Source organism: Camelus ferus, chromosome 11 (assembly GCF_009834535.1).
Source record: "Camelus ferus isolate YT-003-E chromosome 11, BCGSAC_Cfer_1.0, whole genome shotgun sequence".
Lineage (NCBI taxonomy): Eukaryota > Metazoa > Chordata > Mammalia > Artiodactyla > Camelidae > Camelus > Camelus ferus.
The window spans coordinates 7,615,919-7,642,533 of record NC_045706.1 but is presented as its reverse complement, the minus strand read 5'-3'; the positions used below and the strand labels follow the sequence as shown (position 1 = coordinate 7,642,533).

Sequence of the window (26,615 nt, the reverse complement as noted above, 5' to 3'; positions counted from 1 at the left end):
TTCTCTAGGTCCATCCATGTTGCTACAAATGGCAATATTCATCCTTTTTTATGGCTGAATGATATTCCACTGTGCATATATACATATTCTCTTAAGCCAATAGTCTGTTGATGGGCACTTGGGTTATTTCTGCATCTTGGCTATTGTAAATAGCGCTGCTATGAACACTGAGCTTCATGTGTCTTTTCAAATTAGAGTTTTTATTTTTTCCAGATATATACCCAGGAGTGGGATTGCTGGACCATTTAGTAGCTTTATTTTTAGTTTTTTAAGGAAACTCCATACTGTTTTCCACAGTGGCTGCACCCATTTACATTCCCACCAACCACGCAGGAGGAAGAACTACCATATTAAATCAGAAAGTCTGATCCGAATTCTGCTTCAATCATTTACTGGTGAGGGAGGCTTCCTCTGATGACCTGAACCCCAATGAGGCATCCTCAACTTTGAAACTACAAGCACTTACTGTGGCTTCAGCAAATCATAAAAACACAAAAACCAATGCCTATGTGCCTCTGGGTGAGGGATAAATTTCTCTGACACATCCGGACCTTACCTGACGCATTTCCTTATAGCTGTGATGCTTAAAATCCAGGTCGTCGGTGGTGGTCATTTCGTTCCGTCGGTGATAATAGTTATTTGGATCTAGGGACAGAAATATGGTTTTGAACTCATTCACATGATTCTGTCACTTGTGGTGGTTCTGTGAGGTACCGGCTTTGTGTGGGAACACAGCCCTACCTCCAGCTTCTAACATTTGCACAGAGGTGAGAGAGCCAATTTTCGAGAAGCATCGTAAGAGTCAGAACTCCCCATTGTGGGGAGCATGGGCCTGGAGCCAGGATGCCTGGCTCCAATCTCTGCTCGCCTACTCATGTGCTGTGTGACCTTGGGTAAGTCACTGGGGCCATCTCTGCCTTGGTGTCTTCACCCAAAACAGGGAGACCCTGGTACCTCCGTTGCTGGTTTATTGTTAGTATTATGTGCCTGGCAAACTATCACACTAAATGAATGAAGGAATAATGAATGAATTAATGAATTAATGAATTAATGAATGAATGAATACCACAACCACTCGGATAAATGGAAATCTCCAGAAGTGTGGTGTACACTATTAGTTGCTCGCCCAGCACCCAGTCCACTTTCATCCATCTTAACAGAAGCCCAGTGTTGTGTGGGGGTCCCTGCTGCTCCACTTCCGGAAACTGACCTCATGCCCGCAGCTCCAGGGGTTCAACATGACGGATCTAAGCCAGTCAGAGCACAGCACCCCCTGGCCACTCCTAATGGTCCAGGTTGAAGGGAAGGACTTTAACAGCGCAGAAGAGTGAGTGAGAATTTCTTCAGTGTAGAGGACAGAGAGAACCCCCAAATCAGGAGCTATGAAGTTAACCAACCCTGGAGCCCCACCGACTTCCCTTGGGACCTCCAATCACATGAGATAAGGAATTCCCTGGACTGTTAAGCCAGCGGGAGCTGGGCTTGCCCTCGCTGGAGCCGAGCCACCCTCACAGACATAAGTAGGATGTATTAACAGTGGTGTCCCCTGGGGACTGGGGAGGAGATGTCCACTCTTGATTTGATTCTCTTCCATATAAAATGAATTTTTCTTAATTCTTATAAGCCTATATTATTTATAGAATTACAAAAACAAAGAGCACTCAAAAGAAAGGAGGGGATTGGGAACAGGAAGAGGATTAGGGGGAAGGGACAATTCAGTGGGCCCTGAGGACTTTCTCCTGCCCTGACAAAAAGTAGTGAGGTTTACAGAGTCTCAGCCAGGCTTATAACCGAGCAGGACCCGGTGGGACCTTTCCAGGACAGAACCCCCACCCCGATGTCCTCTGCCTGCCTCTTCACTCTCCTAGGCCTTCCCCCAGTTCCAAAGAGTACATTGAATCAGAGAAGTGAGAAAATGCAGAAAGAAAGGAAAACAGCCAAGCAAGACAAAATAATGACAGTTTAGCCATTAAAAAAAAGTCAAGGACATTTTAGTTCGTCCTCAAGAGCTATAGATAATATTCTGCACCATATCCTTTGAGTGGTTTTGCAGATACTGGAACCCCCACCAGGGGGAAGAAGTTAACTACATGCTGCCCACAAGCACATAGACCCCAGAAGGTGGGTGATACTGGAACCAGAAGGTTGATGATCCTGACTAGTCCGGACCTTTTGAGCACTAGCTCCCTGGACTCCTTGCTTGGCACCTGCAGTAAACGTTGCACTTTCCTTCACTACAACCCGGTGTCTGTGGATTGGCTTTACTTCGCACGGGTAAGCAGACCCAAGTCTGGTTCAGTAACAGGCATACCAGCTCCGCCTCCATGCAGCCAGAAACCCTGGCCAGCCCAGAGCTCCCCCCAGCGTAGGGAGGACATGGTGCTTTAGACGGGGCGATGTACTAACCCAGGAACCAGCAAAGTAAGGTTGGAACCACAGCAGCTGTCAGTTTGATCCACGTGGCTTGAAGGACAATTCTGGAGGCGGTGGCAGTGGCAGGTGATGGACGTATGAACACTTGCTCCCAGTGGTATTGGGAGCAGGGAGTCCTAGCTCATGCCACCACAGAACCTGCCTGCCAGGGTATACGTAAAGACTGGCTTCACCCTTGAGAAAAGGGGGCCACGTGCAAGAAGCTGAAAATCACATGTAGCGCCAAACATCAAGAAGACTTTAATATTCACAAGAGGGTTGCCGGCGACACTGTTAGAAACAAATAACCGCCATTGAAAGAGAAATCATGTGGGCGGGCAGACTGGCTTTCTGTTCAGGAAAGAAGGCAAAAGCCATTCGGGTTTGGCAGAGACCCCCAGTTATATCTCAGGTTCTCTCCTTTGCGGAGTGTGGGCTGACCACACCCTCGGGCAAGCCTCCTGCCCTTTGATCTCCAAACCTGTATGTTTCAAAGCCAAGGTAAAGAGTTTTTTCCCATTAATTTACACTTAATTTGCCTACCTGCTCTTTCCTAAGACCTATTTAACACCCCCGAACCCCAGGGGTGTCTTTCCAAGCTCTTTATGGAAAGCCCCTTTTGTCTTCAAACACAAGGTATGTGTTTGAAGGTTCTTAAGAAGGACTGAAGGAAAACTCAGATGTCTGTGTACAAAAGAGCTCCATGTGTGGCAACATCCCTCCTTCCTTGAGACAAATTAATTTGTCCAAGGTCAGGGGAAGAAGTTCCAGAACAGTCTCAGAACCGCAGGTGAGCATTTTTCACCGCTCTCAGTCTCCCGCCTTTGGAGTAAGTATTTATTTACTTGTCCACTTACTCGGATTGGATAATGTCTCATTCAGAACCTATCAGGAGCCCAGCACTGTAGGTAAAGACTGAGAACCAAGCCCAGCCAGGCCTGCTGGCTCGCTCCCGCCAGGGCCCAGAGTCAACAGACACAGCCCATTAGTTAGTCAAACCCACTGTCTCCTTCCTTCTTCTGTAGACAAAAGAATCCTTTTCTCCTGTGGGGACTCTATCCCAGATGGTTCCGACAGAATTGGCTTGGCCAGCACTCCTAGGTGTGGGCATGTAACCCAAGTCCAGCCAATTAACCAAAATCGCTGGCTCAGAGATGACCCCAGGATCCCAGGATGCAAGCTGGGCTGATAAGATGACTTTCCTCCCAGAGCTACAGAGGGGGGGCCTCTCTCCTGCGGGAGTCACTCCCATGGAGGATGAGTTTGGGGTGTGAATGGCCAATCTCCCTGCCTGCAAGGTAAGGGAGCCCTGACTGCACCAGAAGGCCCCGAGATGGCAGACCTATTCCTGCCTGAAGCCAGAGTCAGATCTGCCCCCCAGAATTTTCATTTCTGTGAGCCACAATATCCCTCCCCCCACGCTCCTACCAGCCCACCCTTTAAGCTAATGTGAGTAGAACTTCTGACATTTGAAACAGCAGAAGTCCTGACTGACTCAGTCTGCAAGGCCTTTATCCTCCCATATGGAGCTCTGGATGCTTCCTTTCGTGTAGTTGGCTTCATACGTCAGATGTCCTGAAAACCAGCTAACTCCTTCTGGGCACCTTCGTACGGGAACGGACAAACTTCAGACGAGGCACACAGAGCCTAACACCATCCTCCCAACATTACTTCTCTTATTCAGCCACTCACAGTCCTGCTCTGCCCCAGTGGGGCTGCTCATGGAGCCTATTTCAGGCTGAATTATGTCCACCCCCCACCCTGCCAAATGGTTATGTTGGAATCCTAAGCCCCAGCACCTTAGAACGTGACCTTATTTGGAGAGATTTTTACAGAGGTAATCAAGTTTCAGTAAGATCATTAGGGTGGACCCCATTCCAATAGGACTGTCTATGAGCAGGGGAAGTGTGAACATAGAGAAGCACGCAGGGTAACACCACGTGACGATGGAGGCAGAGGTCGGGGTGATGAAGCTACAAGCCAAGGAAGATCAAGTTAGACAGCAAACCCCTGGAGGCCAGGGGAGAGGCAAGGAACAGAGTCTCCCTCACAGCCTCAGAAGGAACCAGCCCTGCTACACCTTGATCTCCGACTTCTCCAGAACTGTCAGACAATAACTTCCTGAAATTCTAAAGCCCTCCAGTTTTGGTACTTTGTCACCGCAGTTCCTAGAAAAACTACACACCCCAAACATCCCTGCCTCCTCACTGCTATGGACACGCCCCTCGCATCCCAAATCAGGCACCAGCTCCCCACCCAGGATGGTAATGATCCTGGACCAAAGCCCATCCCTGGACATCCGAGGGCATACCAAGATTCTTGGACCCTTCTGCTTTGCTGTTTGCTGCTTTGGGGGTCGGGCTCTTGCTGGGCAGGAGCGAGTGCTCAGCTGGGAGAGACAGGCTCTCTTTGCTGGAAAGGGGGCTCACTGCCACCTGGAATCACTGGGCTCATGATGTGCTTTTACCCAGAACAGGCAAACCCACAGAGACACTGCGGACCAGAGGCTACCAGCCGATGGTGGAGGGGGATCTGGAAGTGATTACTCAGGGGGTCCAGGATGCTTTTGGGTCCATGACAAAGTTCTGAAACTAGAGAGAGCTACTGACTGCACAACCTTGTAAAGACACTAAATCGCACTGAACTTTATACTTGAAAATGCTTAATTGTATGTTACGTGAGTTTCATTAAAAACAAAAACAAAAACAAAAACAAAAACAAATTGCTGGCCTTGAAGTGTTCTCTTACATCAGAACCGCAGCCACCGCAGATCTTTCTTTACCTGCCACGAGGCCAGACCCTCACCCAAGGAAATGCCCGCCACTGTGGCCTGGTGACCTCCCTAAGCGTGGACACCCCTGAGCACAGCTGACCTGGCACCATATGCAAACCCCTTCTGCAAAGAGCTCGCTCCCCAGTGAAAAGAAGTCACACTTGTCCAGCCCCCTCTGACTGTTCTTATGACACGGTCACCCTAAGAGGGGCACCAGGGAGAAGTGGACTCCCTGGCAGAGCCCATTTTGACCCTAGATCATCACTGTCAGTAAAAGCATCAAACCCACAGCTCCGCGTGGCTCCAGAGAGGGAGCAGTACATCATTCGTGCTTATCTGCTTTCTGCCTCGTCTCACGTAACCCCGCCACGTGGCATCTCCACTGTGCTGCTTGCAGACGTCCATGAAACTCTCTGATTTCTTGGCTGATGCTGCTTCTCCAGACAGTCCCAGGGCCAATTTGCAGCCGGACTGACAGGAGGAACTGTCAGGAAAGACAGTTTTCAAGAATGTTGCTGTTTTGACAGTTTCCTAAGATAATCAGCATCCGGCAGTTGGACCAAGAGGGATTCACTGGGGAAAAGATGCCGACAGGTCCCCCCGCTGCACTGTGAGAGACCTGGGGGCAGCAGCTGCGGCATCTTACCTCAGAATCCTTGGGTCCTGCCTCAGAACAGCGTCCCCTACATGTGTGATATATGAATGAAGAAGTGAGGAATTAACAGGCAGATGGATGGATGGGTGGACGGATGGATATTCCAATCAAGTTATTTAGGCAGGGAGTTACAAAAAAAAGCTAACACTTTCTAGGGCGCAGGGGACCTCTGAGAAGAGGCCACTTTATGCTGCAATGCTGTTACCCTACCTCCATAGCAGACCAGGGGATGGAGGGTAGGGTGGAGGGGGTGATAAAGGAAAACCGCGTCCTCAGGACTGAGGATCGTCACAGAGTGTTCTGCCATCTTCGGGTTTGTTAGTGTGCGGGCCTCCTGGGGCCTCCATAACGAAGTGACATAAACCAGGGGGGCTTGAACCAGAAGTGCACTCCCTCACAGTTCGGAAGGACAGACGTCTGAAATCAAGGTGCCAGCAGGGCCGTGCTCCATCAAGGCTCTAGCGGAAGATCCTTCCTGTGCCTTCTTAGCTTCCGGTGGTCACCGGCCACCCTTGGCTCGTAGCCACATCCTCTAATGTCCGGCTGTGTCATCACAAGGCCTTCTTCCTGTGTGTCTCTGTGTCTCTGTTGTCTCTTTTTAAGGACACCAGTCACTGGATTTAGGGCCCACCCGAACCCAGCATGACCTCATCTTAGCTAACCACACCTGCAAAGCCCCTCTTTCTAAATAAAGCCGCGCTCTGAGGTTCCAGGTGGACAGGAATTCGGGGGGGGACACTATTCAACCCAGTGCAGTCAGCCATGGCACGCCTTGCATTGAAGTCCACTGGGAGAGGGCCACCCCCCTTTCTGAACTAAGCTACGTCTGCACGGTGAGAGGTGGGTTTCTTGCTGTGTAGTCGAACCCAGGGCGGGGGGAAATCTGTGGTTCCCAGTGGGACCTGCCCTCTCATCCTCCATCTCAGCATCCTGAGACTTGAGAGAGAGGCGTTCTGGTTTCTGGAAAAGCAGCAGTTTAGCCTCATCAGCAAGTCCCAGGAGCGGCCAGTGGCCTGAACACACGATACAGAGAGGACGAGGCAGCACCAGGATGAGAAGAAATGACACATCCTCTCTCATCCACCCACCATCCGAGGGGTGTGGAGTCAGCCACAGCACCAAATGGTCAAACCAAGGGCAGTAAAAGAAGGAAGGAGGGAGGGTGGGGAAACAACACGTGTTCTGCACTTACCATGTGCTGGCAGCCCACAGACTGATCACAGTCAGCCTTCACAATGTCTACGAATCAGGGGTAGGAGAGCAGCTGAAAATGTACAGCTAAGAACGAGGGCAGCCCAGGCACGTGCTCGGGGCGAAGCGGAGTCCTCGTGGAGCTCGTGGTTTCAGAAAACAAGGCTCCATCCAGCCAGGGTGGGAGAAGGGGGAAGATGGGAGTTCACGGTCTCTGTCTCATAAAGAAACAGATGTTTCAATCCTACTCACCTCACCCTCTAACCTGGATGCCCAAGAGACAGGAAGTCAGAGGAAGACACAGCCAGACAGGAGATGGGACGCAGAGGGAGAGCAACACGGCAGCAGCTGATCTCAGGGAGAAGGGGGCAAGCTTTGGGTCCCCTTTGCTGGGATGAGTAGGAGCCTTCGAGACAGAAACGCTGACCGTCAGGTCCGTGGGGCTCTCGGTGTTACAGGTAATAAAGCCCCTTTTCTATCCCCCAACCTTTAGCAATAACCCCTCAGACAGATTAGTATCGTGGAGAATGCTGTTCCCAAATCGAGGGCAACTGGCAGGAGTGGCCTCAGGTGACCAGGAGCAGCCCTGGGAGAAGGCAGCTGAAGCAGGAGGCGGGCAGCCGCCCCAGGCGCCCCCGGCACTACTGGGGTTGGGGAGGGAGTCTCAGGACCTCCTGTAGGTACATGAGGACCTCACTAACTTCACTGGGATGTTTTAGGAAAGGTGACATAGGAATTGAAAGACTTAATCTCAATTCTACAGGGAAGGTATTGTCCCCATTTCAGAGATGAGAAAAGCAAGGCATAGAGTATTTCCACAAGCTGCCTGAGACCACAGCTGCCAAGTGGAACTGGAACCCAGGTGTGACCTAAATCAAAGCTCATGGCCTTTCTGTCCACCAGGCTCCCCTGCACAGAATGTGAGTTCGTCTCCTTTTCCAGATCCGACAAGGCCTGGGCCACCGGGGACGACGGAGAGCTTGTGGCTGGTACACACGGTCCCAGCGAGCACTTCCATCCTTGCCAAAAAGCGGCTGCCAGCATCACCCTTAGCAAAAGGATGGGATAAACAAGGGGGACAGGGAGCAACTCTGGCTCAGCCGTCTGATTCCTGTCTTTCCACAGCCCAGGCCTGCAGCCAAGTTAATGCTCGATTCCACAGGACAAGAGGGTGTTCAAACGCAGTAAAGAAAAGTGGAAGGTCACAGAGCAAACAGACTTAAAAAGTCCTCGCAGCTCTGCTGGCCCCGCAGAGCCCAAGCTCCCCCCGGTCTGTACGTACCGATGAGATGGGGTGGGACAGGCTGCGACATCATTACGGCTCAGCAGGATTGGTGGTGGTCTTAGAACGGAAACATTTTCTCAGTGACTTATGACTGGAGTGTGTATGTATTCGGAGGAAGGAGACAGCTTCTCAGCTGATCCTGGCCCACCCGAAGGAGTGACTTGGGGACACTGCCCTTTACCAGCTCGTCCACGCTTGAGGGACACAAGCTCCTTCCCACACACCGCAAGCTCTTCTCAGCCGAACTCAAGACCGGGCCCCTCAGCACTGTGCAGAGGCGGCTCCGACCTGGTGGCCAGGAAGACGAGGTGGGGGCAGTGATGGTTTACCCCAGGGAGGGCGGAGTCACGCACTCATAACAGAAGCTGCAGACAGCACCCGGGGCCCCAGCACTGCCACCCCCTGCACCGTGAGTCATTTCCCAGGACCCTGGGCACAGTCCTGTCACCCTGTGGGGAATCGTCTGCAGAACAGGGGGGCCCTTTTCAGCACCAGGCAGAGCACACTGCAGAGCTGTTTGCAACAGCGAAGTACCTGAAAACCACCGACACTATGATCTTCGAGTCAGCTGGTGTGGGTCTGAATTCTTCATTATTAAAAATTCATCTTAAGAAGCTCTCCCTAGCTTCTGATATGCAGAGATCCTTAGCCCAAAATGGACAGGACCATTCAAATGTGGGGAAAAGGATTTTCTTTTGCTTTTTAAAAAACAAACCACATTTAGTAAGATCTTTTTGAATTCAAAAAAATTTTAATCATGGTAAAATACACAAGACTTATAATTTACCATCTTAACCATTTTTTTGAGTCCAGTTGTGTGGTGTTAATTATATCCACACTGTTGTAGAAACAGACCTCTATAATTTTCTCATCTAACAAAACTGAAACTATAACCATTAAATAACGCTCCTGAGGTGGGTGGGGAGGGTAGCGCTCAGTGGTAGAGTGTGTGTTTAGCATGCACAAGGTCCTGGGTTTGATCCCCAATACCTCCATTAAAAATAAAATAAAATAAATAAATAAACCTAATTATCTCCCCTCCCCCCAAAAAACAGAACAAAAATTCTCCTCATTTTCTGTTAGTTTTGAGCTTTAAAAATCCTATTACTAGACCACGGTATAGAGTAATTCATTTTCCAATTCAAAAATTCCTGGAAACATTATTCACGAAGACTTAAAAGCAATCACCACCTTCCTCTGCCCCGACCTGAGAGTTCAGAGGATGACAGTAAGGGCCGAACAAAGAGAAGCAGAAGAAAAGCAAAGGTAAATGAATTTTTCATAAACAGGAGTTCCAGGAAGAAGAGACTCCAGGCGGTTCCACTTAGACCACAAGGTCACCTTGGGTTTGAGTGGCTAAGTTGGTTGGGTCACCTCTGCCTTTGGCCTCATTAACTTGCACAAAAGAATTGTGCACACAACAAGGCAGCTGAGCAAGATTCATTTGCCCACACGGATGTGGGGGCCTCTGTGCCACCCCAGGCCCTCAGATGTGACCACCACCAGGTGGCGTGCACCAGGGCCAGCTCCCCTCTGGGCAGACTGCTAAGTCATTTCTAGAAGAAAAATGGCCCTAAATATTCCAGGTTGGAAAATAGAACCATTCCAAGTCCATACTTGAAACCATCCAGATTTCACACTGTAACTCTGTCTTTGTGTTTAAATTGCCCCCAGGACCGATCTTCAAACACACACACACCAAGAATAACTTCACAGGGAAATATTTATTTCATGAGACTCTCACAGGCTGCCCTTTGCCCTTTACCAACAATAGATGAATTCCTGCCCTCGGAGAGAAACCGTGACCCTGCTCTTTAAAGCAAGCAGACAGAGGCTGTGCTGAGCGACTTGGCACAAAGAAGGCCTCACAGACGCGGGGTGCTCAGAAAAGCCCAGCAGGCCTTGGGTGGCAGCAGGCGGACCTGTGACTGGCGGGCCGCTCCCAGGATGAACCAGCCACAAAAGGAGGTCCAAGTCCCCAATCAGGAGGCCTTCAACATTCTCTCTGGATGAGCCTTGAAAACACACACATCCTTTGCACCAGCAATCCCACCTATCATAATTTAATTTAAGCAATAATCTCATAGTTGAATAATCCCATAATTTGCACAATAATTTTGGACACACACCAAGATGTAGGAAAAAAGGTGCTCGCTGTGGGGTCCTTTAGAGTCAAAACATTGGAAACAAATGAACTTTCAACTATAAGAGGTAGTTTGAAGATATGGGATCTTGTCCACAGACGAGAATAAAGGCAGCCAGAAGACAGATGGTCTCTAGTAGTGTTAATGACATGAAAAAAGTCTGCAATCTAGTTAAGTACACATATATAACAAAGAATCTGTCTGGCGTGAGGGTAAGGAGGTAAATAGATAGACCCATTTTTCTCACTCATAGAGGGTTTGTGTAGTAAAAATTCATACTTGAAAAGGCAAGATCAGGGATATTATTGGATTGAGAGAAAAGCAATAAATGACATTACGTATACTTTGAAAATGCAGTTGAGTGGAAGTTCATGGTGGGGGTGGGGTTGCTATAGAAACAGCGTGATGGATACAGCAGCACCTGAGAGTATCAGAGCTGGTGGTACCCTCCCCCCAAAAGGGGAATCCCTGAGGCAGCAAGACCTGAATCTCATGCTGGACAAGAGTGGTGAGGCTTCACTGGATGAGAAAGTACAGGAGAGATGACCCAGAGCTGTGCTCCTTGTTCCCTGTGGCCTGACTGTGGGTGGACAGGAAGGTAGAAATTCCTACAGGCCCTAGTAAGGGGCCTAAGGAATGTTCTGGAGGCCTGCTTCCTGCCCTGGAGATATCTGGCCAGGATGAAGAGGCTCCCTAAGGCTCCGTATGGGCACAAACCCAGGAGTTCTGAATGGCCGACAGAGCCAGCCACAAGCCAGACCACATCAGCCTCTCTCGAGCAGACACCAGCAAGGATCCACGTGTGAATTCAAGCCCCCTTCTTCCTGCCCACCCTGGGGTCACACCCAGATACCGTCCTGTGAAAATAGGGCAAGGAGAATACAGCCTAAAGGGACAAGTACCCACCCAAAGTCACAAGCATCCAAATGAAGCTACTTAAACAGAAAGAGACTATGGACACAGTCAAGTTTAAAATGAACTTCTAACAAACACCTCTTCTGCCTAGTGGAGCGGAAGCACTCGAGGACGATTAAACATGTTATCGAAGTAACGTTAGGTCATTTTTTCACCTGCTTCTGAGTTGCAGCATCGAGTGAGTTTTCAACCTAGAAATACGCAGCATCTTCAAGTCCCAGTGGGCAAAACCACAGCGAGCATTACTGAACTCCGGCACCCCCAGTGTCTGTGGTGCTCTGAGTGGGATTATGGGAGATTGTTATTTATTCTCTTTTTGTTTACCTACGTTTTCTAAATATTCTGCGATCCATGCAGTATTTTTTCGCACGAGAACAAGATCGGGTGGCTGTTTGTCATTCCCCTTGGCGAGGCCCCATTCTCCATCGGCTCTCCCGTCCTGCAGGACGTCGGAAGGGCAAACTCACCCGGCAGTGGGCAGCCGAGGATCTCCATCCTCATGCAGATGCTCCCGTTGTCGAACCAGGACTGCGGGTTTATGCGAATATAGCGCGCCACCATGGGGACGGGCAGCTCGTTGAGGACAGGGATCTCCTTTTCACTGTTTCCTTCAAATATCTATTTACGCATGAGGGGGGAGAAGGAGAATCTTTTAGAGCTTGGTTATCAAGGGATGGAAGACTCAGTAACTCACTCATTCCACAATTCTCGCTGAGGACCCCTAATGTGAGCTGGGCATTGAGGGGGAAGAGAAATGGATCCAGTCCGGACCCTGACCCCAGGAAGCCCCCATCTAGTGGTGGGGGGCAGGGAGGAGGAGAAAGGGAATACTTCGAGACCACAGATGAAATCCATTAGTGCCGTGGCAGAGAGAGAGCCACAGAGCTTTGGGATTTCAGAAGAAGGAGAGGACCAGGTGAAGCTTCGGGGATGAGGCGCCATTTGAACTGGCTTTGAAGGAAAATGATTTAGATGGGTAGGGATGGGAGAGATTCTAGGAGAAAGGAAGCAAGGGCTGGAGAAGCCCGGAGATGGGATTCAGGGGGCGAAGAGCAACTGGCTCACTTTTACTGGAACACGAAGCAGTGTGTGAGGGGGGGGAGAATGAGAAAGGAGGTTGCAATGGAGGCTGCAGTCAGACCGTGGGGGGTGCTGGATACCATGTGAGGACCTTATACTTCAGGACCCGAGGAAGAGGGTGAAAGGATCAGAACTGACCAACCAGGAAGGATCATGGAGCTGAAAGATTGGGGCCATTAAAGAAAGTCAGGGAACTATTACACTGAGTAGCTGTGCGGGCCCCAGCATACCCATGGGCCACTTACCTTCCAGGGCTGACCTGGGACTCATAGAAGGGACCACCTCCCAGCAGCTCTGAGTTTTACGTGAGCCCTAAACGTGGGCCACTTGGTTCTGAGCTTCAGGGCATGGAAAGGGGGCCATTCTCGATCCAACTGGATGGCTGGTTTGAGTTCACACAGAAGCAGCAAACATCCAGGTACAAACGCTGCCTCACCTGGCAAAGCCCTGCGCAGGCAGCCACCGGGAGCTGCTCAGAGGAGAGAGGACACTCACCATGTCTCCGGATCCGTTCTTAACAGTGACCCACGTATGACTGTCATTGCTCACCATGACCTTATAGGAGGTCACCCAGTCACTCCTAAGGGAAAACAAAACACCAGTGGGACCACACACTTAAAAATGTTTACCTCTTGGTGGGGGGCGGGGGCATAGCTCAGAGGTAGAGTGTGTGCTTAGCATGCACGAGGTCCTGGGTTCAATCCCCAGTACCTCCATTGAATACATAAACAAACAAACCTAATTACTCCCCAAAAGAAAAAAGTTTACCTCTTTCATGCAGAGGTGTGGCAACATGCAGAGTAGACCCCAGAGGCGGATGGGTCTGGGTCACACCTTGGCCCCATGCTCGCTCACCCTCCCTGTGGCCTTGGCCAGGTACCTGACCCATCTAGGCTATAGTTTATTCATCCAAACAACGGGAATCATAAAAGCTTAGAGGACTGATGTAAGTGCTAAATGGTTTAATACCCTTTATAAACACTTTGGACAATGCCTGGCCCCCAGTCAACACAAAGTATTGATTCCACATACAGATACACAAATAATTACTATCTGTTGACACTGAACACTTACATCACACATAGTACGAGAATTCCACGTGGAAAAGTAATCTCAGTAAAAGAGGCAAGTCGGTTTAGAAGTTTCATTTGGAAAACTGATTTGGGAATACGGCAAAGTTGATCCCACCAACACCCAAAATAGCAGCGTGAGTCTCTAAGAGACAGTCGGCTTCTCCTTGGCTGTCACAGCCACGCAGATAATTCCCCGCCCCCGCCCCCGCCCCCAGCGGTAACAATAATCCAGTGACGGCTGGGCCTGAGGCCAGACCCCTGTCATCACCTCCTACTGCACAGAAATCACTGAGGGTAAAAAAGCCGTAATTCAACTTCCCAGAGTGGAGGTCAATTTGATAGACTTGGCAAACAAACGACTTTCCTGTGGAAAACACATTTTTCCCTTCTGCCTCAGTTTTTCATAACTTGAATTGTTAAGCAATATAGAAAAGTCTCCCCAGCATCTTCCTCTTAAATTTTTTAAATACTGGAACTAAGCGCCAGTGTACTAATCTTTTAGAACATGCAACCAGCTGTAGCTTTTGGGAGCCATGTTTTCCTCCTGCAAAATCTCCTCGGACTCAGGATCCAGACAGATCCCCGTAAGGTTCCCAGTTTCTAGTCCAAATCAACAGTGTCTCGTAAAGTTTGTTTAGAAAGAGTAGCTGGTTCTATTCATTCTGGTTCGTCTGACTAGTTGGACAAATCACTCTTAGGTGTTTTCATATGCGCTTGCAAACAAACCCTGGGCTGAACCTTCTCTCTTCTTCTCTTGCCTGCCCACCAGCTTTGGGTGAGGACCTGCCGGGGGCCAGGATCTAGCAAACAACAGTTCGCCTGGGAGGCCGAGGGGTCGAGCCCACGCCTGCAGGTTACGACGCAGGAAGCACGCCTTTTGAAAGGCGCCTCAGCAAAAGCTCATGTCCTTTGCACTGGAAAATTATCCTCACCCAAAATAGCAACCTGTTTCCCACATTCAAATCATTTCCAAATGACTGCAGTTCGTTCGCCATCTGTTTTCCCCTGATAACGCCCCACAGTGATCCAAGCAGACAGTCTGCAGAGGTGAGGAGTGTCTCCTGCAGGGTTGGATGGGGTGAGTTTAGGAAGCCTCTGGGTCAGAAGCAGCACACAAACAATGAGAGGGGTGGGAAGAAAAGTTAAAGTAAGTTCTCCAAAGAAAGGGGGAGAGAGAAAAAGTAAATGAAAACCAGGTGACAGTTTCTCAAACTTAAAAAAATAAACAACCCAAATAAGAAGAAATTCAACACTTACTTCTGAAGGGAAATGAACTGTTTACGTGGCTCAGCCCTCTCTCTTGAACTGCAGACCTACATTGCATCCTTCTGTCTGTTTGACCTCTCCACTGAATGTCTCAAATTTAACTCACCCAAACTGAATTATTTTTCACTCTGTGCCCCAACCTGGGGTCTAACGGAGCCCCTACCTCAGAAAAGTTACTGCCACCCACTCAGGGCAACAAAATCCCAGAGTCACCCTTGGCACGCCGCTTTCCCTCCCTCCCCTATGGTGAATCCATCACCAAGTTGTGTCAGTTTTCCCTCCCATGTCTTACTAGAATCTAACTCCCTTCATCTCCACTGCCACCATCCAGCCCGTTCTCTCTGGCCAGGATTATTGCAGTTGCCTCCAACTGGTCTTCTGGCCTTTAAACTGCCCCCCCCCAATCTATCCTGCAACCAGAGGCTTACTTTTCTAATGAAATATTGTCACCGCTGCCCCCCACCCCAACTTAAGATATCATTTAGTATTAGACCAAATTCCTCATCACATTCTACAAGACCCCTGATTATCTCTTGTTTTCCAGGCTCTTTCAATTTCTGATACTGATTATGCTCTCTCTTACCTCAGGGCCTTTGCACATACTGCTCCATTTGTCTGGACTCCTCCTCCTCCCCTGTCTCCCATCTGTCTCTAAATTACTCACACCTCAGGCTATCTGATAAACCTGTTCTAATCCTCCAATCTAGCCAATTTCTTTTCTTACATGTTCCTTTCCTTCACAGTGTAATTCCATTTGTAATTTTTACACCTTTCTAGAATTATCTGGTAGTGTCTTTATCCTCCACTGGAGCATAAGCACCTCACAGATGGTTGAAGATGAGGCTGTGGTGCTTTGGAGGATGTGAAAGGAAGCTGATGTCCTGGAGGGCAGGGTGAGGGACAGGGCATCACTCTAATAGATGCAGAAAAGTTATTTGTGAAAATCCAGTAACCATTTGTGTTTAAAAGAAAAATGATCCTTTTAAACTAGGAATAAAGAGGAAACTTCTTAATCTGAAAAAAAATATCTACTAAAAACCCATGGTAGAGTGTAGCCAAGCCCTTGTAGTGAGAGACCCCAGGGCTCACACTGCAGAATCTGCTTGGAGCTCCTGCTGTGATTCCAGAGCTTGTCTGTACTGAGTCATTTTAAGAACTAAAAATTTTTTGTAATATGAAAACCACAGGAATTGCACTTCCTCCTGTTATAACATTAGAAAGTGGTTCAATAGAAGCTGAGAGAATTTATTCAATATTTTCTGAACACAGACATGATATGGAGCTGCAGCAACTATCTTGCAACCCAAAGACAAGAAGTGTGAAAAATGAATATATGTTAACATTTTCTTAGAACTTTGAGACAAGTATGATAAATGAATAGATAAGGATGTATTCTCAGAACTTGGAGACAATGAGTATGAAAAATGAATGTCTACTGATGTTGACTCTGGAACAGTCATGCAGCTGAATGAATTCCAGCAGCTGCAAACATCCAGATTTTCTTGTTATGTGAAAAAGAATGAACTCATACTTGGTTAAAATAAAAACAAACAAACACATAAACAAAGGAAAGAAAACCCTACGGGAAACATGGTGAAATACTCAAACCTTTTCTTCCATCTCAGGAATGAGACAAAGATGTCTATTACTACCACTTCTTCCAGCTCTGAAATGGAGATCCTAGCCAGTATAATAAATAAGATGAGAAAAAGAAATAAAATCCCTAACAATTAGATATAAAGAAATAGAACTATCATTGTTCTTTTTGCATAGTTTCTTGACATCGCTGATTTTCAGCCTTTCTATATTTCTAATATGTGCATTTATGGTTATAAAGTTCCGTCTGAGCACTGCTTTCACTACATGCCATAATTCTGATATGTCGCATCTTCATTATGATTCAGTTCAAAATAAGAATTCCAGCAGTGTTTTCTTCTTTGATCGTGGACTATTTAGGAGTATAATTTTATATTTCCAGGTACTAGGGACTTTCCAGTTATCTACTTACTACTGATTTCTGGTTTAATTCCATTGTGGACAGAGGACATACTCTGAATCATGTTAATCCTTTGACATTTGTTGAGACTTCCTCCATGGCTCAGCATATGATCAATTTTGGCTAATATTCTATGTGCACTTAAACTAGTCACAGTTCTACAACCGTTGTATGCAGTGTTCCACATGTATAATTTTAAACAAATGTATTGTATTGTTCAGACCATCTGTATCCTTAATGGTTTTTTGTTTGCTTATTCAGCTACAGAAAGAGGTGTGTAAAAATAATACCAATCTGATTGTTAAATTATCTGTTTCTCCTTCTAGCTCTCTCAAGCTTTGCTGTATATATTATGAAGCTGTGTTGTTTGGTGCATACAGATTTAAAGCTGTGACAAGTTACTGGTAGATTGACTCTTTTATGATTATGAAATATCCTTTTTTATTTCTATCAGTATCTCTTACCTTAAAGTCATTTTTGTCTGATATTAAGATAGCTAACCTTGCTTGGTTTTCGTTAGGATTATGATATATTTCTTCTCATCCTTTTACTTTTAACTTTCTGACTCCTTAAATTTAAACCGTGTCTCTCGTAAACAACATATAGTTCATTTTTCTGGGTTTTTTCCTCAAGTACAATATGACATTATTCTTCTATTGGAGAATATAGTTCATTTAAATGTAATGTAATTAGTGTTATATTTGGATTTTTATCTACCATCTTACTATTTGTTTTCTATTTGATCCATTTAGTTCATTTTCCTTTTTTCTTCTTTCTGAATTTTTATTTTATAATCAAATATTCTTATTATTCTATCTTCTCTTTATTAACTTACTAATCATATCTTCCCACTACTAGTTTCATAATTACCCTAAAGATCATAATACGTATCCTTGAGTTACTAGTCTTATTCAAATTGTAATTTCTACCACTTCCATGATAATACTAGAACCATATATCACTTTAAGTTCATTTACCTCTCTATCTTTTGCATTATTTTGGAATTTATTTTTATTTCTATATACATTTTAAATTTCTAAGACATTCCTATTATTGTTTTGTACATTTAATATTTATAAACTTATTAAACTTATTTGGTATTCTTCATTTATTGTTGCATTTTCATATTTCCATCTGGAATAATTTTCTTTCTGTTTGAAGAACTCCTCCCTTAGTTTTTTTTTAAAGCAGATATTTTGACAATACATTTTTCCCATGCTTATTGTTTGAATAGGCTTCATTTCATCCTTATTTTTGAATGATATTTTTTCTGGGAATTCTAGGTTAACATTTATTTTCTTTTAGGACTTTAAAGTTTTAATTTTATTGGCTTTTGAGGCATTGTTTTACACATACACACACACGCATTTTGAAACCACTGTTGTGACGTTTAGTAAATGCCTAATAATAGTATAAGTAAAGAGTGCTAAGCATTTGAACTCGAATCCAGCTTCGTTGTTTGCTAACTACATGAACTTGACAAACTGCCTAACCCTTCTGAAAAATAATAAGGATACCTACAAGGATTTTATGTATTAATTCATGAATTAAGAGATTCTATAGTATATTGGCTAAGACCTCAGGCTTTGAGGTCAAGAAGCTCAAACTTAACTTTGAGTTCTTCCACTGATTAGTTGCAGCCTGTGTGAGAGTCATGTGGCCTCTGAGCTCTAGCTTCAAGACAACAACTGTCTTACAACTTAAGGTAACAACTCGTAAGTCTTTGCACAGTGAATCAGGATTGAAGGAGGTAATGCACGCAGAGTCTGAGCCTAGTGCCTGGAACACAATAACTGCTCAATAAATCTGAGCTCTTAAGAATAATGTCACAATTAAGACAACGTCAAATGCTATACAATATACAGGAGTACCATAATTCAGACCCTCCATTCAGATACTTTCAGAGAGAGACTGAGCTTCAAGCTTAACCCTTTGTACCCTAGTAATTGTTATAACAATCTGTCATAGCCATAAAGAAATTAAGAATTAATTCATTAATTTTAAAATAAACTTAAGATGGCTGATCATCGAGGGTGACAGAAGAGATAGTTGCCAGCCAGCAATGCTGCGATGGGGTTGACTTGTGTAGGAAAGTTCTATCTGCATGAAAAGATTAAGGCCATGTAGAATGTGTTAAGTCCTGTTCCTAACCCCGTAGCTACTAAATTACAAATACTATGCCAGCCTCTGAAAATATGAACATAAATTCTATAGGATCTATTTACTCAAGATTTTTACAGGTTAATGAGGAATTCAGGGAAGAAAACTAGAAATTTCTGGTGAATATGATTAAGTGCAGTTAACAGGGCAAGGCAAGAAGTTGTAGGAGGGGAGAGAAAAGGTGTGCAGCTCAGAGGCAGGGGGCAGGTTAATGAGTGCAACATACTCCTTCTCCAACATAAAAGCTGAATATTTTTATTTTTCCGTGACAGACACATCTATTGTTATTAAAGAGCCAGATTCAAAGATCGGAGCTATAATGTCCATGCTTCCTGGTCTCCTAATCCTTGGGGAAGGTCTGAAATTCACAGCACTTTGTGGCGTTTTTCCCACTTCCCACAAAGAGATTTTCCACATCACAAAACCACCTTGACATTTAATCCTCTGTGACTGGAGATTTCAACTGAAAGCAATGCAGCCTAAGTAAAGAAGTGTTTGTGTCAAAGATCTCCTGACTGTGGAAAGTGAAGGGGCCATGCTGGCTCTCCTCTGGGCTCCAGCCACCTCCCCAACTTGAAACAAAAACAGAAATAAAAAACAACCACCCCACCTCCAAAAAAAACCCCTGCCCTTCTATGAGATTACCACACTTCCCACAAATCCCGCCCTCCTTCAGAGCAGGAAAACAGAGAAGGTGGGCTACAAGGGGAAAACTGGAACACATTCAGGTATTTCACTACCTGATGTGAATAAAAACCCAGACTGTCCACCATCAACAAAATGGTAGACTAAACGCTTACAGAGTCTTCTATTTTTGTACAACTAGATCCTGGTTACATTAAAACAAATAAATCTTTTAAACCATCAATGGGCTTGCAAGCGAGTAAAGGAAATCTCCAAGGGGAAGGAAAAAAAAGAGCTGTGAACCGAAAAAAAAAAATATGAACAGTGAGCAAAGAAAAAGGGCAGAGTTGCCCTAGGGAAAATGCACGTATCAGCGCTGGGATCAAAACACTAAGCCTGGGGACAAGGAGAGGTAGGGAACCTGAACCAGGGACTTTTTCTCAAAGGGGGCTGACATGGTTTCAGAACAGTAGCATCCAGCTGGCTCCCAAAAACAGCACACACAAATCCCCTCTAAAGAAAAGAGTCTTCAGTATAGGTTCTCAGAGGTTTCACTAAGTTCAATCACATAGGAGCTCACAATTAAAAAAAAAAATCCTAAACACAGAGGAAAATATTCTCCATAAGAAAGAAACAGCAGAGACAAAAAGCAACAAATTTAGATTCCAAAGAATGTAACTGTCTACAAAGAAACTAAAAAAAAAAAAAAAAAAAAAAAAAAAAAACTAGAAAATTATTAGACTTGATAGAATTCAGCAAGATGACTGGACACAAGGCCACTGTTCAAAAATTAATCACAGTTCTATACACCAACAGATAAAAATAAAATACTTAGAAATAAAATGAAAAAAAGATGTGCAAGATATTTATGGAGAAAACTTCATTGAAAGACATCTTAAAAGACACAAATAAGCGGGGCTCTATACCATGTCCATGGATAGAAAAATACTGTAACATGTCAACACTCACTCAAAATCCCAATAACATACTAAAGAAACTTGACAAACTGATAACTAACATTTACGCAGAATAAAATAATCAAAACACTTCATGAGAAGAAAGGGGGTGGAGGGAATTGCCCTATCAAGATACTAGAATGTATTTGAAAGATTCAGTAATTAAGACACTGTGATATTGGTGGACAAACAGACAAATTTATAAGTGGAACAAAAGTGAGAGCCCAGAAACAGACCCATGCACATATATAAACTCAATAGAGAAGTCTTGGCTATCAATAGAAAATAAACTATTAGATAATTTGTCTGAAGGCAATTGGATAGTAATATAAAAAGAAATTGAAGTTGGACCCTATATTTCACATCTTTTACAAAAACCATAACCAGCTGGATTACCTACTTAAATGTGACCGGTAAAACTTAAAACTTAAAAAAATTAAAGAATATATGAGAGTTACTTCATAACCATGAGATGTGAAAAGGTTTTACATATAAGACACAGTCTAATCATAAAAGACAAATAAATTGAACCACACTAAAAATAAGAACTTTCACTTTTCAAAAGACATCATAAACCAGTAAGAGAAACCTTAAGCTGGGAAAATGTATTTTGAGCATATTTAACTGACAAAAGGATTAATATTCAAAATGTATTTTAAAATTTCTGTAAATCAATGAGACAAAGCAAAACACACAACATAAACATGGAGAAACATGACAAGTATTTCACAGTAAACGCAACACAAATGGCCAGTAAACACAGGAAAAGATTCAGTCCTGCCAGTGGTTAGGGAAATGCAAGTTCGGACTACAACAAAAGATAACTGCCTTACATTGAAAAGACACTCTTTGTACTGAAAATTAAGGAGAATGGAAATATCAAATATTGGTGAGGATGAGGAGAAAACACCACTGGAGAAAGAGAGGGTGCTTGGACAACTGCTCTGGAAAATGACTTGTCATCACTCCATTAAACTCAACATCTGTGTGCCCTCCAGCTCAGCCATTCTGCTCCAAGGGCAGACCACGGAGATTCCCTTGTACATGTGCTCCAAAAGACAGATACAAGAATGTTCCTAGCAGCATTATTCATAAGACCAAAAAAAGTATACTAAAATTAAACAGTGAAAATTGAAAAGGGATCAATCCAATTTCCAGAAGGAAGAGTGGATAAATGGTAGCCTATTCACAAGGTTCAATGGCAGCACAAAGGAACGAACTACAACCACAGGCAACACAAACGATCCTCTGAAGCATGACGTTGAGTGGAAAACAAGTCTGAACGTTAAAGCACAAAACCAGTTTTATAAACGCTAAAGCCCAAAAGGAAAGACATTTTTTGCATGTGTGATACAGACATGATAAGACTGTGTGTAAAAGGCAACGGAGTAACAAACCCCTAATAAGGAAAGTGGTTTCACCTCCAGGAAGAGGCAAATAGGCGGGATGAGGAAAGAACACACGGCTTCGACAGTACTGGCAATGCTGCAGCTCCTCAGGTGTGCAGGGGGTTCAGGAGGCGTGGTTTTAACGCAACGCTAACTGCCTTACAGGTATATTACATCAATGCTTTTGTTTCCATCAAGTATTACACAATGAGAAAGATAAAATATTTATTTGAATGGTGAGGAATAGACTTCTTTCTGCACAGGGAAATGTTCCAGTCATCTCTTGTGACAGGATGTATGTGAAGATACTACATTCATCCTTAAAGACATAATTTAAGGAAAAAACAAAATCTTTGCCCTTGTAACTTCTTATAAATACACAATTTTTTCTTTCTTTGGAAGAGCAACTATACTAACATTTCCTAATAACAATTCACACGGCCTTCAGTTTACGAAATGCTTCCACCCACGTGATCCTACTTTATCTCAAAAGAACATGTCAAGCTTCTCATTAAGGATGTGGCTGTGAGCTGGGCCGGTAGGAGGAAGGGGTCAGATTACTTTTATTCCTGTTTCTCCATAGCTGGATGCTCCAGTCTCCCATCCTTCGGTTCTCATCATACTCCTCTTTTCCCTCGGCTCTGGGTGCAGGATTTCAGTTTCCCCAGAACAATCACCCACCTTTGAGGGTATTTAAACAAGTTCTCTGGAGCTGCACATGAGGGGTAGTCATTGTTCTCAGTCAAAAACTACTTACAACTTAAACCTCTAATCAGCACTTCTTAATCACCTGCCAATCATCTCACCTTCTACAAACACAAACATTGATCGTATGATCACAAAAACAACGTTCAGAACTGAAAAAAAAAATCGAGCATTAAAAACATAAACTAAACATGAAAACTAGATCTTAATTAACTTTTCTAATGAACACTGTGTAACATCAATTGTTTTCCATAAGTAGAGATGAGACACTCAAATATTTGAAAATATGGGCCCCAAATGGTAGCACCCTAGCAGATACAACCAGCTCTAACTCTATCTGTCTGGACACACTGTGTTGTGTGTTCAGCCTGTATCTTTCCACCTGTACCCTTCTACATGGTTACCTTCGGAGCAGGTGTTTCAGGCAGCAGGACCTGCACCTCGGCCACAGCCGAGTGGCCTAACGGTAAGCACTAGGCCACCACTCTGACAATGTGACCCCAGCTGATTTGCCTACAGTTGACACTTGACCCAAGAGGGGCCCATACATTCTTCCCTGGGATTTTGGGTTTGGGACCTAAGGATAGCTGCGATTGTAAGCTGTAAACCTTGGGTGCTGACAGCCGTGACATTCCCCATCATGTGACTAGCGAAGCAGAGGCCAGGCTACAGAGAGAGGAGAGTCGGCCGGAAGCACCGAGAAGCTCACGGGAGAGACCCTCATCCGGTCCCAGCAGTGCTCCGACCCCAGGTTCCCACAGAGGAGCCATCTCCACTTCCAGGCTAGGATAATACAGAAAAGATCAGGATATTGGAGTGGGTTGGCCACATCTCGTAGCTTCAATAAATTTATCGTAAGGGAAGACAATGTTCGGTCCAGGCTGATGGGCTGATGCATTTGGAAGCAGGTAAGGAACAGCCAGGCAAGGACAGGTTGTTGTTAGAAAGCCCTGTGGGCCCCACCAAGCATATTTGAGCCTGCTGAGGGCCAGGTAACCGAGTGCCCAGCCAGAAAGCACTAGCCAAATTTCCCACTGCAGCTTGAGGAAAGCATGTGGACTAGAAAACGGAGATCACGACCTTTACAATGAGGACATTTGAGAAGAGCCAGAAGAATCAGAGAAGCCTGGCCTCCCAAATCCTCCCCCACACCTTTCACTGTGGTTCTGAGCAGAACTGACTGCAGTCAGAGGACAGATCAGCTTTATTACCAGACTCCAACAACTGCCATTTGCAGAAGATTAAATGAGCTCAAGTATATAATGTGTGCATCAGCTCTGGTACTCAGGAACAGAGCAGAGGCACTGTCACTATAATCCCACCCTCTTTCCAACCTCCCGATGAAAATAATAGGACCAGACAAGGAATATGTAAACACCAAATTGGAACAGACATGTGTGGATGGTGGCACTGTAAGTAATAGGATACAAAGCTTTCCAAGTCATCTGGAATTTTGGTTTCTGCCCAGAACAAGTCATGTCTCTCCAGCCTGCAAAGCTCTGTATTCTGGCCAGTTCAAGCATGCACACGCACGCGTGCACACACACACACGCACACGCACGCACACGTCTAGGAGGCTCAGGGTTACCAGATGAAACAAGGGCTCAGTGCTTGGTCTGCAATGTCTGCTCCCAAGTGCCCCCGCTTTGGGCTTTATGATCCCTGGACTCTCCTTTCGACCTCTGGACTTTGAGAGCTGTGTGAGTTTTCTCTGGCTATAAGAAATTACCAAACATTTAGTGGCTTAAAGCAAGCTAAATTCATCATTGTGCAGTTCTGTAGAACAGCAGTCTCACTGGTCTAAGGCCAAGGTGTTAGCAGGGCTGGTTCCCTTCTGGAGGTCTAGGGAAGGATCTGTTTCCTGGCCTTTTTCATCCTCTACAGGCCCCCCCCCCCCCGCCTTGTCTAGTGGTCCCCTTTCTCCATCTTCAAAGCCAGTGGCGTTGCGTCTTTCTAACCATTCTTCAGCAGTCACGTCTCCTCTGCACAGACGGACAAGGTTCTCCCTTTTACCCACATGATTAGATTGGGCCCATCTGTGTACTCCGGGACCCTCTCTCCATCTCAGAGCCATTGACTTAATCACAACTGCAAAGTCCCTTTTGTCATGTAAGGTCATATATTCACAGGGTCCGGGGTTAGCAGGTGGACATCTTGTGGGAGGACACTGCCCACTGCAAGAACCGCACTCAGACTCCAGCTCCACTCTTAGGCTTGTTCCAGACCCTTTCTCCCTTTCCCCAGGCTTGTGGGTCCAGATATTCCCTTCTACTTCCATCCCAGCAGGATGAAACAATGGTTCCCTAATTCTGTTCAAATAATAGGAAGCTTAGAGCTTAGCCAGCAAACCACAGCCACAAAAATCTGTCACCCCACCTGCCCCAACACACCAGTCTCTCTCCCAAGGTGGAATTAGAGTTCAAAGAAACATTAAAGAAATTCCTTCCCATCAGACAAATCGGTGTTTGACTTCATGGTCTACATCTCATAGCTGAAGCTCCTGGTGTTTTTCAAAACATCTGGTTCCTTCTATGGGATGTTAGAAGCCGTGTGCCAGGAAGAGGTGCCCTCTGCTTTTTGACCCATCATAAGTCCAACTGGCAGGAACAAGTGGGTCATTGTATTGGCCACTGGAGGCTCCTGAAAACACTTCCAGTTCCAGCCCAAGACCCGATATGCTCTTCTGAGCACTCCACCAACCACGTGAGTGTACCCGCCCTGCACCGCGGAGGGCCAACAGCCTTGGCCGCACTGCCAACTGTATGTGACTGGAAGAGACCCCAAGTCTGCACCTACCACAGGGGTTCTCAGCTGGGGGTGATTTCGCCCCCAGGGGACAGTTAGCAGTGTCTGGGGCACTTCTGATTACTACGACTGGGGCAGGGTGCTAAGTTGGGCACTACAACAGGGCCACCTGGTACACAGAGGCCAGGGATGCCACGACAGCCTTCCTACAGCTCAGGGTTATCCAGCCCAAAATCCACTCACCAAGAGTGCTGAGGCTGAGAAACCCCACTCCAAACAATTCCAACACAAGATGTTAATTCTCCATTTGATCTGTTCAAACTAATTTAAGGTAAATGTTCCTGGCAATTTCTTAGTGAGGAAACCGAGACACAGAGTTTTCAGAGGTTCGTGACATTTTAAATACGAGGAGGAATATTAGGTAATGCAAACTTCCTCAATGTTCTCTTATTTATTTGCCTAAATAACAAGAAGGACTCAGAAAACAGACAGGTGACCAGCAAAGAGGGTGGCGGCTGAGTGACTTCACAGAAGGCAACATGCAATACAGCTGTTCAGTGAACAGAAGTTGGTTTTCTCCCACGTGTTCTGGACAGCTCCAGAACGAGGTTAACACCGTGCCTTTGCTTATCAAAACGTGTCTTTGTCGACGGTGCCAACCTCGGCTCACAAGGTGCTTGTCCTAACACGGCCGCCGCCGGGTTCACTCACACACCAGGGGGAGGGAGTGCGCCAGGGACAGAGTGACTCTCCAACCGAGCCCCGGCCTCAGGGAGCTTACAGTCCAGTGGGACAGGAGAGACTGCATAATTACTTATACAATTAATGATTAAACTGAAACTGGGATATCGTTCAGAGGAGCAATACAGAGAGCTTATAAATGGAGGGGGTGGTGCTGACTTAGTCTAGGGCTGGGTAGGGAAGATGTTCCTGGACAGGTGAGGTTTGAGCTGAAATGTGAAGGATGAAGGTGAGAGTTGGTTAGCATTTTAAGGTAGAAAAAAAATTTGTACAAGAGATTCAACATGCAAATAATAACAATTTCAAAAAAATGAGCAGGAGATATTGAAAGCAGAATAATAATAATAGTAATTAGAATTTCCCAGACCTGAAAAATGTGTTTCCATATTTCAAGGTCACATCACTTGCCAGTGACAACAAGGTATAACACTGGACGATTTTTAGTACAAGGGATATAGAAATGACCCTGAAACTTTATTTAGGAAAAATAACTCAGAAGTTTGTAA

At 45.6% G+C, this 26,615-nt stretch overlaps 1 protein-coding gene across 2 annotated transcripts in view; it reads right to left on the bottom strand.

Annotated features, from left to right (window-relative positions):
* CPXM2 (carboxypeptidase X, M14 family member 2) overlaps window positions 1–26,615 on the bottom strand; it is a 121,008-nt gene that overhangs the window by 31,619 nt on the left and 62,774 nt on the right. For both annotated transcript variants that reach the window (XM_032490707.1, XM_032490708.1), the window contains 3 exons: window positions 12,951–13,035; window positions 11,843–11,993; window positions 557–645 (listed from right to left, as the gene is read on the bottom strand). In XM_032490707.1, coding sequence (XP_032346598.1) covers window positions 557–645; window positions 11,843–11,993; window positions 12,951–13,035 — 325 coding nt within the window. The remainder of the gene's footprint in view (window positions 1–556; window positions 646–11,842; window positions 11,994–12,950; window positions 13,036–26,615) is intronic.